A 13,233-nucleotide genomic window follows, 5' to 3' on the forward strand; every position below is an offset into this window, starting at 1 on the left:
GGACAGGGTCTGGATTCAAGCAGGTCACGATAAAGTAGAAGAATGATCCAAGAAGAACAAGACCAGGTAGGACAGGACTGATCTTGCCTGATTTACAACACCACAACCATAACTATCCTTTCCACTCTAAGTGCACAAGGGGTTTTGTACAGGTACTGCATTTCAAGAAAGGGGCAGATCTGTTGAAAACAGCCCAGATGACAGCGGTTAAGAAGTCCATAAAGCTTGACCTATGAAGGAAAGCTAGAAAAAACAGGAGTTAGTCTAAAGGACACAAAACGAAAGAGGGAAAGAAAAATACAAAAAAAGGTAGCTGCTTGGAAGAAGAAAATACTCCAGCCTTCGAAATAAAATAAAAATGTAACGAGATAAGTTACAGCAAGGGGGATTTACATTCAGTGTTAGAAAAAACCTTTCATCTGATGAGACCAGTTAAATACCAAACCGATTTTTACAAGCTCTCCAAGTTCCAGTGTAAAAATTCAGAGCTTTTTGAGATTCGACTTGTGTGATGGGCCACGTCAGCCCGGTCAATAGTGGGAGCAAAGGACTTCTCTTCACCAGTTAGCTCCACCTGTATTCCATTGGCCTTATCAGTAGCAGGCTGTCAGCTCCTCGCAGGAGGTCCGGGGCTGTGCATTCTGTTGAATACATGTGCTGCTCCTTATTGTACACCGAAGGTCAACTTCTCACAGAAGGTCTTTTCATATAATGAATGCAAAATCATTAACCACAACGTGTATTACTATGTACGTGCAGAACTTGCTTTCTGACTTAGGCTGTTACTTGACAAACCTATTTGCTAATTTATCCTGAGAAAAGTGGCGTTAGCTAAAATGAGGAGCAACAGCTCCAATTTCTGAAAAAAGATCATGAGTCTCAGTAGCAACTACTGTTTTTTTAATGTGATGGCTTTGCAAATTCAGGCCTGTAAGATGCCCTCCAATCTTAACTGAACTAAGTTTTGTAAACTTTTTGGAAAAAATACATAGCTGCTGAGGCTGCAAAAGGATGCAACAGAGCAGTCCTTGGGAAGAGAGGTCAGAAAAGACTTCTGTGGACACGGCTCCCTCAGCTCCCTTCCTCCATCCAGTTGAATCAAAATTGATTAAACATAAATGATCATAAACAATCGGTTTCTGCACATTACAGAAACCTGCAGTTACCTGTACTTCACTGTAAGCCTAACAGAGAACAGCATCACTTGACCTCCGTTTCCTACCAGGCAATTAACTGCTTGCAACATTTTGACCCTTCCTACTCTTATCCAGCTGGTGCCCAACGAATTTTCACACAATACTGCACTGAATTTTGAAGTGCACATACTCACAGGTGGCATTTGCATTAACACCTTTTATCCTGACATAGAAAGGCAGAAACCCTTGAGTTCCTTCTCACCTGCAGTACCACAGTATAACCTCCATTTGACCAAAGAGCATCTAGCAATTACTTTTTTTTAAGTGCTGAAGGGACATGAGCTCACTGATCACCTAAGAACAGGCACATCAAGCACCCATTCCGTTACCTCAATGAAGCAGGGTATATGCTGATATGCACAGCAAAATACCTGTGCTGGAGTTATGTCCTGCCACATTCGGCTCTCTGCTTCTTGCTGAAGATACTCTTGCAGGCTGTGATTTGCTGCCAAGTAGTGGAAAGGTGTCTGACCTGTTAAAATATAAAACAAATTTTTATAAATACAATTCTGCACATCAGTCAGAGCCCAGTTAAATAACACTTTGTAGCAAAGACATCATCAGTTTCTCCTCCCCAGTGTACCTGGTGTACAAATATTTCCAGTACGCTTCCACAAATGTTCACACTGAGTAGAAAAAGAAAATGAATTCAATAGAAGTGACTTGATGAGCAGGTCCATTATGAAGAACACCATAAAGACGACCCGTAAGAGTAAGCTTCACACTAGGACTAAATTTAGCATACATTTGAAAAGCTAAGGTATCGTTTGGCCTAGGGGACTGACGACGCTAGTACCAAGCTCCCATTGCTCACAGTATTTTATCAGTGGATAAACTGACCCTTCTAAAAGGCACCAAGACCGAAGAAGCCTATGTTCTTGTTGCCCAACTACCCAGATTTGGTGAACAGAAAATGCCAATTTCCAGTGCTCGCAAACCAGCATCTGAACTAAACTCTCTGAAATTTTTACGAACGTTCCAAGGCTTTTAAGGTCTTCTGGGATATATTTTGTCACTTCTACAAATTCAGTCTTCCTGCCAGATGTCCCCTCTCTTCCTTGCTAGTTCAGAATTCCTGTGTCTTTGAACCCTGTAAAAAATTAAGCTTGTGTGCCACTGACTCATGGAAATGGCATGTTGCATAGAATCTGTCCTAGTCGAAACCTTGCCTGGAAGAACATCACACACAGAATTTTATAGTCCTAACTTTTTAGGTATTCTAGCATTTTTCATTTTAAAGATTATTTTTAAAACTGTGATTCAGCAGTAATGCATATAGGGAGGATACATACATATAAATTAGTCCTGAGACTTCACAGCTGTGAAAATCCTCTGTTTCTGAATCATTCCAGTCTCCCCCGTCTCAAAAACCTTTCTTTTGTATATTCCCTCTCTTCCTTCCTAGTTTGTTAATACAGTTGTACTCCAGTTACATAAAGATGCATTTAGTATACACAAAAATAAAAGATATCTTCGGATCAGAGCTACAAGCAGCTTTATCATGGGCTCCAAGAGCAGAAAAGGAGATTCTGTACTGCAAAATTTGCAAAAATTCCCAAATACTTTTTAATTTCATTAAAGAATAAAATAGTTTATACTGCTCATCACCAACTGGGTCATTGCTCTTCACAATCAGAGTAGCATGTGTCATCACACAATTTCTTTTTAGAAAAGCTCTGTGAAGGCATTTTAAATTATCAATAGCCTGTCAGAAATAAAATGGAAACAGTTCATGATTTGCAATAATAAGAAACATCTACATTGTCTTCCTCTTATTGCAAAAAACCAACCCATTCCTTCTTCAATTTCCAGGCTATAATAAGCAAACTTTATCCTTCCACTTAACTCATTCTCCTTCTTACTCATTTGTTTAGGCTCTGGTTCACATACCTTCTGTGGCAGGCTAACGTCTTAATAAAATATTTACCACCACTGGCAATACTTCACCAACGGCGCTGCTACTGTGGCTGCACCAGGGAGCTCCTTCAAGTTAAAAGCCAGCACAAGCAAGAATAATATAATTCAGCAGCTATTGTGTAGAGCAATGTGGTTTTAGATAGGAAAATAATTCACATATAAGAATCAAGCTATTAAGCAAAGCAACCTTATATAAAATATATATTAGAGATTTCACTCCCTTTAATATTTAACTAACACCAGCAGAGACTGCGTGTGAGACTTTCAAAGCGGAGTCAGCACAGGAGTTGCACTCACGTTATTCTCCTTCTCCGGGGGACCGCGGCCACCGACGAGGTCAGAGACTCCTGGCTGTAAAGCCCGCTTTCGCTGCAAGAGCCCGCGCTCGGGGAGGCAGCGTGGGAGGGGGAATCCGCGGACAGATCCAGTTTAAGAGCAGAATCAGGACTTTCAAGATCTGAGATGTTGCTGCTTAGCTTTGCCCTCTTCTTGGCCGCACTGTTCCGTAGAGATCTAAGTGAATTCTGCATCTAAGCAGGAGTGAAAACAAAATGACAGTTTTTATTCACTGCAGAGGAAAAAAGCTTTTTTACACAAAAGAAGGTATGTTTCTGAGTGCTCAGTTCACGGGAGTTCAGTGCACGTGCCTCTGTTGGGCAATGTGACTGAATAGTTACATAGGTTATCCAGTATCATAACGATCCCCTTCACTGCTTTGCTTCACAAGAATCATCGTGCTATTAAATGCAAATTCTGGCAGGCACTGTATCCTAGCTTCATTTTGCAAAACACAACAACAGATTCCCACAAGAATACATCAGCTGCTCTTACCTTTTTTAATAGACTAAAGAAAGTACTTGACGGCTGCTCATACACACAATTGGGACCTCAGGCTTTTCACATCTGAACTGCACAAAGACGCAAAATATGCAGAAGTGAATCCTGAAAACTGTGCCTAGCGAACAGAGCTACTCAAATAAGCAGGGAAATCTATAATGACTAGGGCCCTGCTGATATTCTCTCCTCTTTTTACTGAATATATTTGATGTAAAAAAAATTATTCCCCATCTGTTTAGCACCTAAATTACCTTCAGTAGTGACTACAGGATGGAATACAAAGATAGCAAGGCAAAGCCATTAAGTCCTACTGCAACTGTTCTCAGATCCACAGGGACTAAAGACAGGATTTGAGATTCAGACAATGTCTATGAGCTGTGACAGAAATAAGGACGTGTTGCACGGGGTCATGCGGGGGAGATCATAGGAAACCCAGTCGTACGTGATACCTGTGCCTTTCACGCAACATTGCCGTGGTTTTGATTTCTGCTGATGAGGGCAGCGTGGATACGGTTCCACCTCCCCACCACCTCCTGAAATCAGTTCTTCTCATTTACTCCATGGAGAAAAGACTGAATCCTGAGAGAGCTGGGACACGCTGCATGGGTATCAGGGAGAGCCCGCTTCAGCAAAGCCGGGAGGCTGACGAAACTCCCGGGCTGAGTCAAATGAACCTTCATCAAGGAAGTTATTTGTTATTTTGGGCCCTTTGTTATAACTAAAGAAAGGATTATTACTTAGATCCGGCATGAAATTTAAAAGGAAGTCACGATAATGAGAACAGAAGCTGTATAAAGGCCTGCAGTTCTGCCTTGGTACTCCGATAACTGAAAATATTATGACTTTGGCTCTGAGAAAAACAAGGGAAATCAAGATGTCTGGAACAAACACGAGAAGTGTGCTTCAGCATCAGTGTTTACTGCTGTACTTACCTTCTATCAGACACCCAAAGGTATCTCGTTGAAGACCTGCTGCCTTGATGACAGTGTCACAAAATTTCAGTCAGAAATATTTATTATTTTCTGGCTCTTGTCTAAAAAAATAAAAAAGCTTATCATGTATCAACTATTAAAAGCACGTTATGTCATATTTAAACCAACCTCTTCTTGGTCCACTTCCTCGCCATCAACGTTTAGCTCTGAAAGATCAGCTGCAAGCTTCCCATCCGCTTCACTCAGCCACGTGTCCTCGCACTCTTCGTTCCTCCACTTCGCCACGTTTAACTCAATCTTGTCGGGCAGCGGGCTTGCGAGGCGGGGTATGGGGGGCACGGGCCTGCTCCCGTTCAGGTTCCTGCGGGAGGCCGGGTGCCTCACCAGGGTGGGTTTCAGCTGCAGAGGAGAGTGTTTCTCCTGCAAATGCTCCCCTGGAGAAGACACAAGCAGATGTGGGTCTTTGGAGGGGTGGCAGAACACAGCACTCACCAGAATAAACTTCATGCCTCATTTCTGTGTCACACCGGAAAACTCCTTTATCATGAGGTGAGTGTTAAAAACCATACTTACGCATGCAATTTTATTTACTACTACAAATACCAGACTTGCGTCCTTGCATGGTATTTTCTGTTACCTCCTGACTCTACCTTTTTCATCTCCCTGCATTTCCAGCTCAGTTACCAATCTCTTCTACTTTTAGTGCCTCCTTCTTTTAAAAAAATATAGATCAGTGTTTCATGCACATGCATACCAACATATACTTAGTAATTTTAAAAAGTACTTAACTTTCTTAATTAAGGAAAAAAGAAGACTGGTGCCCTGCCAAACTCTCCTGTAAGCTGCTATAACAACAATGAAGTTATTCTAAAGAAACAAAAAAAAACCCCGAAATGCATATGGATAATATAAAGAAAATCAGCAAGTGATGAACACGCATCTGCAAGATAAAATGACATGCGTTCCAGGGACAGGACACTTCCAAAGAATTAAGTTAGAAATTTTCTACATATGTGCAAAAATATGTCTCAATGAAGATGAATTTTAAAACAGATTTCTTCAAATCAGTCCAAAATTGTACGTGGGAACTGTTACTTTGCTTACAGAAGGCATGCCCCATGAGGGATTAGGAATCAGTTTAAGCTAAACAGACACTACAGCTGTTTTTAACCTAAAACAAGATTGCCCTTAGTAAGTATTTGAAAGAAATCAGCTAAATTGTTTAAGCAATTGTAATTAAATAAATCTAAAACTATTTCAGGTTAACCAATGCGTGCATGAGGTCTTCAAAGACAGGGGAAATCAGGCCATAAACAGCAGTCTCTGCCATTAGCTGTCGGTGTAAATCGGGATGAAATCAGCACCCATTCCACTCGTTAGAGATGTAGCTGTTTGTGACCGGGTTTTAAAGAGCTATTCCGAGCCTGGGAAATTCGATACATAAGTTTCCAAAGGCAAACAAAGAGGCAGAAAGTCGAAATGCAATGAGTAACATTTTCTTGCACACGTACTAATTAGCGTATTAAAAGTAACAGTTATTTCTGTATCGGCTTTCTGTAAAAGTGCTAGATTTTGGGGGCTGGTTTTATTTTAGTTTGAAGGCAACCGTTTCACTGATACATTACTGATAAGAAGAGCAGAGCTGGTGCATCTTATGCTTTATCTCGCATATTTAAAAGACAAGAGGAACAAGAGACGTGACGGGCGCGCTCGACCCCCTGACCGGGCTGGCGGTGCTTCGGCGCAGGCTCGGGAAGAGGCAAAGGCTGGAGCGGCAGCCGGGCCGTGAACCCCTCCAGCTCCAATCTGTTCTCTGAAAACCCACAGCGGAGCAGAGCCACGCAGCGAGCGTGGATGCATATGAGCTTGGAACACCGATCACGCGACTGACACATGAATAGCGGGTGGCTTTTCCAAGACTCATTTATCGAGGAACAAAGAAAGTTGTGGGTACGAGCCGTCTCCTGCATACCTTTTCCATCGCATGTCATTTGACTACAAGCCAACGGCTTTATCCCATAAATACGACAGCCTAGGTGAGCCTTCTTGGAGCTCTCGCTGCTCGGCAGCGTGGCTGCGCGGCGGTGATCTCCCCTTGAGCTGGGACGCCTCTCAAGGTCGCTCCTCGAGGCAGAGAGACCTTTTACCAATGGCAGAGCTTTGGTAAGCGACCGATATCGCACATAACCTTGTAGTAGGTAACTTTGACTTTGTCTTGGTAACTTTCATTGCATGCTGCATTGATGCTAGTGAAACACTATATGAATTTGGCACGTACAATCCCTTAGCCATGAACCGTTGACCAAGCCTGAGAGTAGGACTGGATCCAGCCGCACCGAGGCTCCTCTCTGAGAAGGAGTTCAGAAAGCGAGGGGCTCCCTTCTGAACCTCGTGACTCAGCGGGAGGGCCCTCCTCACCCTATTAGACATACCCCGCTGACCAAGTCTGAGACTAAGAGTGGACTTAGCCACACCTAAGCTCCTGTTAGGAGTTTAGAAAGCAAGGGGGTCTACTCTGAACCTCGTGACTCAATGGGAGGTCTCCCTTATTCTTTGCATCTTTGGTCTCTCTGTGAATCATTCTAACTCCACGTAACTCAGTTTTCCTTTGTATGATTCCTCCATGCAGTAATTAACAGAGTGAAACTTGCCATCAAACTTGGTTAAGTCGCACCTTTTATTAAAACCACTTTTGCTGATACCTTTGTTGGTGATTCCTTAAGCGCTCTAAATCACCCATTCGCAACAAACTGGCGTAGTCGGCAGAATCCTAAATCAGGGTTTGCGGCAACATTCCAGTATTTAAAACTACCACAATAGAAAGACTTCACTTTTTAAAAGACGCCGCCAGCGATGTGACTAGCCTAGTGCAGCTATAAAACCCTCCCGTTTCTAATTGCAACTGGGGCATTGCAGAATTCCCCCTTAATCTGCCACTGTAGGTTTTCTGACCACTGCTTGAAGTGACTCAAAATGCAAACCTGAAATCCGTTTTCATTATACTGACAACATTCCTACCTGTATTGTCTCCTGACTTTTGACTGAGAAGCTGCTTCTGTGAACTAGGCTTAGGCAATCCTTCAAAGCTCTTTAGAGGCCAGGAGTTTGAGAAGCTCATGGTATTATCTTGTGACTTCTTTGGAGAGCCAGCTGGAGAGGAGGCGTGCTTGGGGCTGCTCCTGGGAGAGGACAGAGGGTAAGACGGCAGAATGAAGGCCCCCTGGCTTGCATTAGGACCTGGGAAGGGCGCCGTATGCTCCGCTTGATTGCAAAAACTTCTCTGGGTCTTGCTGGGAAAATTTAGGCTGGCACAAACTGAGCAAAGAAAGAGAGAATGTTATTCGTGGTAATTAGGCTCTTTGACAGCTCTTATAATAACAATTTATAATGAAATAATACACCCGCTAGATAGTCAAAACCGAAGGTCAGCATTTTACCCAAGCAAACACGAAAATTAGCTAACTTCATTTTGCAAATTGCATTGTCCCTCAAAATACCAATTTCCTTTTTCTGCGTTTGACCAAATGAGTTTGAGCCTAAGCTATTTTGCAGTCATGTTTTGAAGAATTAAATTTAAAAAAATGAATGATGCAAGTAGATTGAACATGGTTCTATTGCTTGCTGCTTTGTATTCCAAGTCTGCACAGCATAAAATTTGAAAACACCACTCTCAAAACTCAGTGATACAAGAGTACAAATAAAGCACAAATGTTATAAATTCTACTTCCTTAAAAAAAAAAGAAAAAATCGAAAAATTATTTTTTCCCAGAAACCAGGAGGTCAAAAATGGAAAGATAAGTGTAGATTTGGAACTAGACTGTTTTAGTTGTTTCCTGTGAAAAGCAGATGCATGTTCCCCGCACGCCCTCAAGCTTTTAACCATGCCAGTGAAAAGGAGGACAAGTTTTAACAAAGTTCCGGACAGCCTCTGGAAGGATCATTGTAAGGTGGTAAGGTAAGGTGGGCTACCTCAGCCACCTCACCGAGAGCACGGCCCCACAACCAGTTCCACCGGCACAACTGGGAGAATGGGAAAGCACAGCGCAGGAGGGAGAACAAGTGACAGTGTGAGTCGGGCTTGGGGAACCTATTAATTGTCTGTGTCAATCCAAAGAAAACCATTGAATTATGCCTTTAGCTATAGGATAAAAAAATCCCTTTACAAACCAGATGGCTCCAAGGTCTCTGCCTTCTGCTCCTGCTGCTTTCCAGGGCTGCAGCACCCCGGTGCTCCCCGGGCATCCCGGGGCAGCAAAAGTGAGACAACCAAGTCAGGTGTGGGTTGCACTACCCGAGAAAGGCTCAAGTATCAATAATGCCTGGCACAAAAACTGTTTGCAGAGAAATAAGTCAGCAAGTGAGGGCAAAGTACCTGGCAGCCTTCTGAAGACCAAGGCCAGGAAAAGAGAACACTGACTTTGTAGTTACAGAGGCAAAAAAACAAAGAGGAAATTTCTCCTTTCTTTCCACAAGCATGAGAAAAACACAGCATCTAGAGCCCGCAAGTGGCTAGAAGTAAACTGAGTAAGTGAAGTTCCTACCTATCTTCCAAGAAGGCCGTCAGCTCTATCCCTTGTCCAACACATCTGGGCCGCTCAAAGCAGCTCTGTCCACAAATTTGTTATCGTTACCATCTATTCCTCTGGCCAGTGAGTTTATTCCTTCACTAGCTGTACAGCTGGCATTTTTATTATTATTACTACCAATGAACAGACAAGTTTCTATGTGTTACAGGTCTTGATTTATCTCAGCCTCCACCTCTAGGGTTAAGGTGCACTCAATCAAATCCCTAGCCTCACTTTTGAAACTAGCAGCAAACGCCGCCTGACATAGCAGCGCCCTGGATACCTGTCCAGTAAAAGCTGCACAGAGACCACCACAAATTAAAGCAATGATGTGAGAGTTAAGAGCTTTTCATGCACCCAGCCAGCGTCCGTGCCTCCCCTGCCCTCGCTCCTGCTGTCCTGCTGTCTCGGAGGGACAAGGCTCCCGCCTGGCCCTTGCTGTTAAACAGGCTGGACCGAGCTGATCTATACCATTAACAGAACTCTAAATATCAATTTTTCAAAAAAAGTTCAGATTCTGGTAGAGCACTACTTTTTATATAGCGCACTGATATAGTCAGATACCAAAGCTGTGGGCTGCAAACTCATAACCACGAACGAAAGGCACTACACAGGAGCGAGGCACAAATACGGCTGAATAGGGACTGAACAACGTTTTCGTAACAGCTTTTACTTCTTAAAGCAGCACTGAAATAAAGAGGCATTTTCAAAGTAACACGCACTGACTTACGGTACAGTTAGAATCCACATACCTTTGTCTTGCTGACAGTTATTTAATCCTAAAAATTGTAAATCAGAGTCCACGCTACCACTCTTCCCGCGTGTCTGTGTGTACCCAAGCGTTCCACATTTCCCTGAAATTTGCGGCTGATGAGAGCCCACAGCACCTTTCAAAAGAAAAACACAAATAACTAGATAAATATGTGACACATGGCATTCAATGAAAAATATACAACACTATTCAATAGCGATTTAAGACTCTGTCTATCTTTCAGTGCAAAACATAACCACTTGGAAAGTATTTCATTCAAGGGTTTCTAAGCAACCTCACAGTACTGTACACAGGCACAAACAGGAAAAACGGCTGGCCGTTCTTCCAGGGCACTTTTCCAACTCCGAGAATTGCAGGGGGATCAAAAGAAAAACCCCAAACCAATCACCTCTCTGAATACGTGACCATGAACGGAAGACAACATCTCAGAACCCCAGAACGCAGCGAGTTTCCTTAGAGCGGCGTCCCCCCCGGCACAGCAGCACGTACCCTCGGCATGCCGCGCGCGTCGGCGCTCCTCAAGGCCCGGAGGGTAACCTCCTGCCAAGGGAGGAGAAACGACCAGGCCTGGTCTTGCCCAGTCCTTTCACACGCCTTTCAGCTATTGCAACACAAATCACTCAGTCTATTGCTTGCAGAAATTAAGTGGAGCGCTATACCTGCAAATCTCCTACAGACCTGGTTTTCAAAAACAGGTTTTTCATTTTTTAAAACAATCTTTAGAGCTCACTCTTCAGACAGCTTTCTCCACAAAGTAAAAGGAGAAAATGTGCAAATCTAGAATAGATACGCACTGTCTGCTCTCCTGAACAGCCTGCCATACATAAACACGACCTTCCCAACATGCTGTCCAGTTTATGGTATTTCACACCCTGCCGCCACGATCAGCTGCCTCTTGGCAGCATACCTTTTACGATAACAAGCTGCTATTCTAGCCAACAACATATTCCTGCTCAAACGTCACTAACATTCTGTGTATCCTTTTAATTTACTGCTTTATCTGCATTCATATTGTATTTTACAGTGCGAAAGAATGCCGGCTGAACTACTCTGTTGCTGACCTACGTGGCACTTCTTTTTCCTAATTCTGCAAACGCAGCAGAAAGCTCTACGTTTCAGGGACATCCCGAGTCCTTTTGCTCAATGCGTCTGTTCACACAACGACGCTATTTCTTTTTGGTCTTGCTGTCTGCAAAAAAGCTGATCTATAACCTCTCTTGGGTCTCCCTAAACTAGCGAAAACCCGTGTGTGCAGAGCAGGACTGGAGAGGAGCAGCCTAAGCTCTGCGATGGCGCACGCTCCTCCAGCGGCGCGGGTGGGACTGCTGCCGCGCGCTTCGGCTGCGGGCATGGCCCCGTGCCTAGCGCTCAACTCTTTGCAGTAAATGAAAATAAATAGCAAAACAAATGATCACCAAATGATAAACCATACTCACGAAGCCACAAATTTATGCTCAGGTTCTTCTAAATCTATTTTGTAAACGCGAGCAAACACTTTTCTGTGTTGATACTTACCGGCACAAACAGAAGGATGCTCAGAGTTACAATCTATACTACTCTGAAATAAACTCCTCGAAGGTCTTTTTCTACTAAAAAATAACTCATCGCTGACTGGTACTCCTTGAGAGGGCCACAACTTTGGAGAATGAAGAAAATCATTGGATGTAGAGAACTGCAGGAAAAAGGAAAATAAAGAAACATACATGTGGGTGAAATGCATGCACAAGCCTTCTCTGTACAAACAGCGGAATCGCCCGCCTAACTTTGTCTCTTTACAGTAAAGCTACACAAACCCCTGTCAATACGTTAAGAAGACAGAATTGCTGGAAAATAAAGGTTTTTCTTCCCTGTCACTTAGACAATGAAAAGCAAGAGAGTGTGTACGAGCCGTATCTTTCACCCCCAGAAACAAACGGGATTCATCATGCGTATATCCGCAGATAAAGCTTACTGAATGAAGAGAGCAAAAAGCAGAAGAGGTCTCTGCAAAAAGCAGCAGAGGTTTCTACAAAAAAAAAAAAAAAGCAAGGGTGGTGTCAGTGGGCCCGAGCAGAATCGGTGCCCGGGCAGCAGCCTGCCTCGGGGAGCAGGGCGCCGGGCGGGAGCGCCCATGTATTCGCCGCGCTGCGCTGCGGCGGTGGGGCCGCGGCCACGAAAGGCCCCGAAACCAGCGCCCGCGGGCAGGGACACGGGCAGGGGTGCAGGGGTGCCCTGCCGCAGGGGTGCAGGGGTGCCCTGCCGCAGGGGTGCTCTGCCGCAGGGGTGCAGGGGTGCCCTGCCGCAGGGGTGCAGGGGTGCCCTGCCGCAGGGGTGCCGTCACAGGCGAGCAGGGAGAGCTGCCCAGCGCTGGGCACCCACGCGGGCTACGGTGCCACCTGAGCTTTAAAGAAAAAATTCTGTTTTCCAACATTAAACAGCCTCACCCAACCCTTTGTTAACAGACGGGTAACGTAAGAAACCTTTCCCCGTCGTGAAACCAAGCGTTAAGTTTGTGGCAGCACGGCCAGGTCAGCAGTTCAAAAACTCAGATCCTTCACATAAAAAACTGCGAGAATTTTTTAAAACCTTAAAATGCAGCACAGAGCTCATCAACACAAACTGCCAAGACTTTCTTTGTTAATAACAAGCAGTTGATTTTTAAATGCAAATCATTTTGATGAACGCTTTCTCTTCCCAGCTATCCAATACTTTAAGTATTATAAGCATTAGAAAGCATTTTAGTTGGTTTCCAGTTCTCACTCTAATACAGGCTGACACTATGCACGCTGAAGGGAAAAAAACCCAACAAAACAAACTGGTAGAGAGTTGTACTGGTTATCAATTTTAAAAATGAAACATTAACATTTTGAATCACGTACATTAAGCTATGTAAGTAACTTATGTAAACAGACATTGAGGTGTGAAAAAAGCATGCTTCTGAGTCAGCCCAAAAGCTGTATTTGGTAATATCAGCACCTTGTAATGAGAATCAGTTATAGTTAAAGGAAAAATCTGGATAATATAAATACTTAGCA

The 13,233-nt window shown here is 43.8% G+C and overlaps 1 protein-coding gene across 4 annotated transcripts in view; it reads right to left on the bottom strand.

Moving 5' to 3' along the window:
* TOGARAM1 (TOG array regulator of axonemal microtubules 1) overlaps nt 1-13,233 on the bottom strand; it is a 44,556-nt gene that overhangs the window by 19,647 nt on the left and 11,676 nt on the right. For all 4 annotated transcript variants that reach the window (XR_015702140.1, XM_087746935.1, XM_087746934.1 and 1 more), the window contains exons 2-7: nt 11,735-11,891; nt 10,200-10,334; nt 7,901-8,197; nt 5,051-5,316; nt 3,411-3,643; nt 1,568-1,668 (exon numbers count right to left, since the gene is read on the bottom strand). Coding sequence is in view for 3 of the 4 variants with exons in the window: in XM_087746935.1 (XP_087603061.1) it covers nt 1,568-1,668; nt 3,411-3,643; nt 5,051-5,316; nt 7,901-8,197; nt 10,200-10,334; nt 11,735-11,891 (1,189 nt within the window). In the remaining variant the exon portion in view is untranslated. The remainder of the gene's footprint in view (nt 1-1,567; nt 1,669-3,410; nt 3,644-5,050; nt 5,317-7,900; nt 8,198-10,199; nt 10,335-11,734; nt 11,892-13,233) is intronic.

Source organism: Nipponia nippon, unplaced genomic scaffold (assembly GCF_047370975.1).
Source record: "Nipponia nippon isolate SJK-2023a ecotype South Korea unplaced genomic scaffold, ASM4737097v1 scaffold_11, whole genome shotgun sequence".
In the NCBI taxonomy this organism is placed as follows: Eukaryota; Metazoa; Chordata; class Aves; order Pelecaniformes; family Threskiornithidae; genus Nipponia; species Nipponia nippon.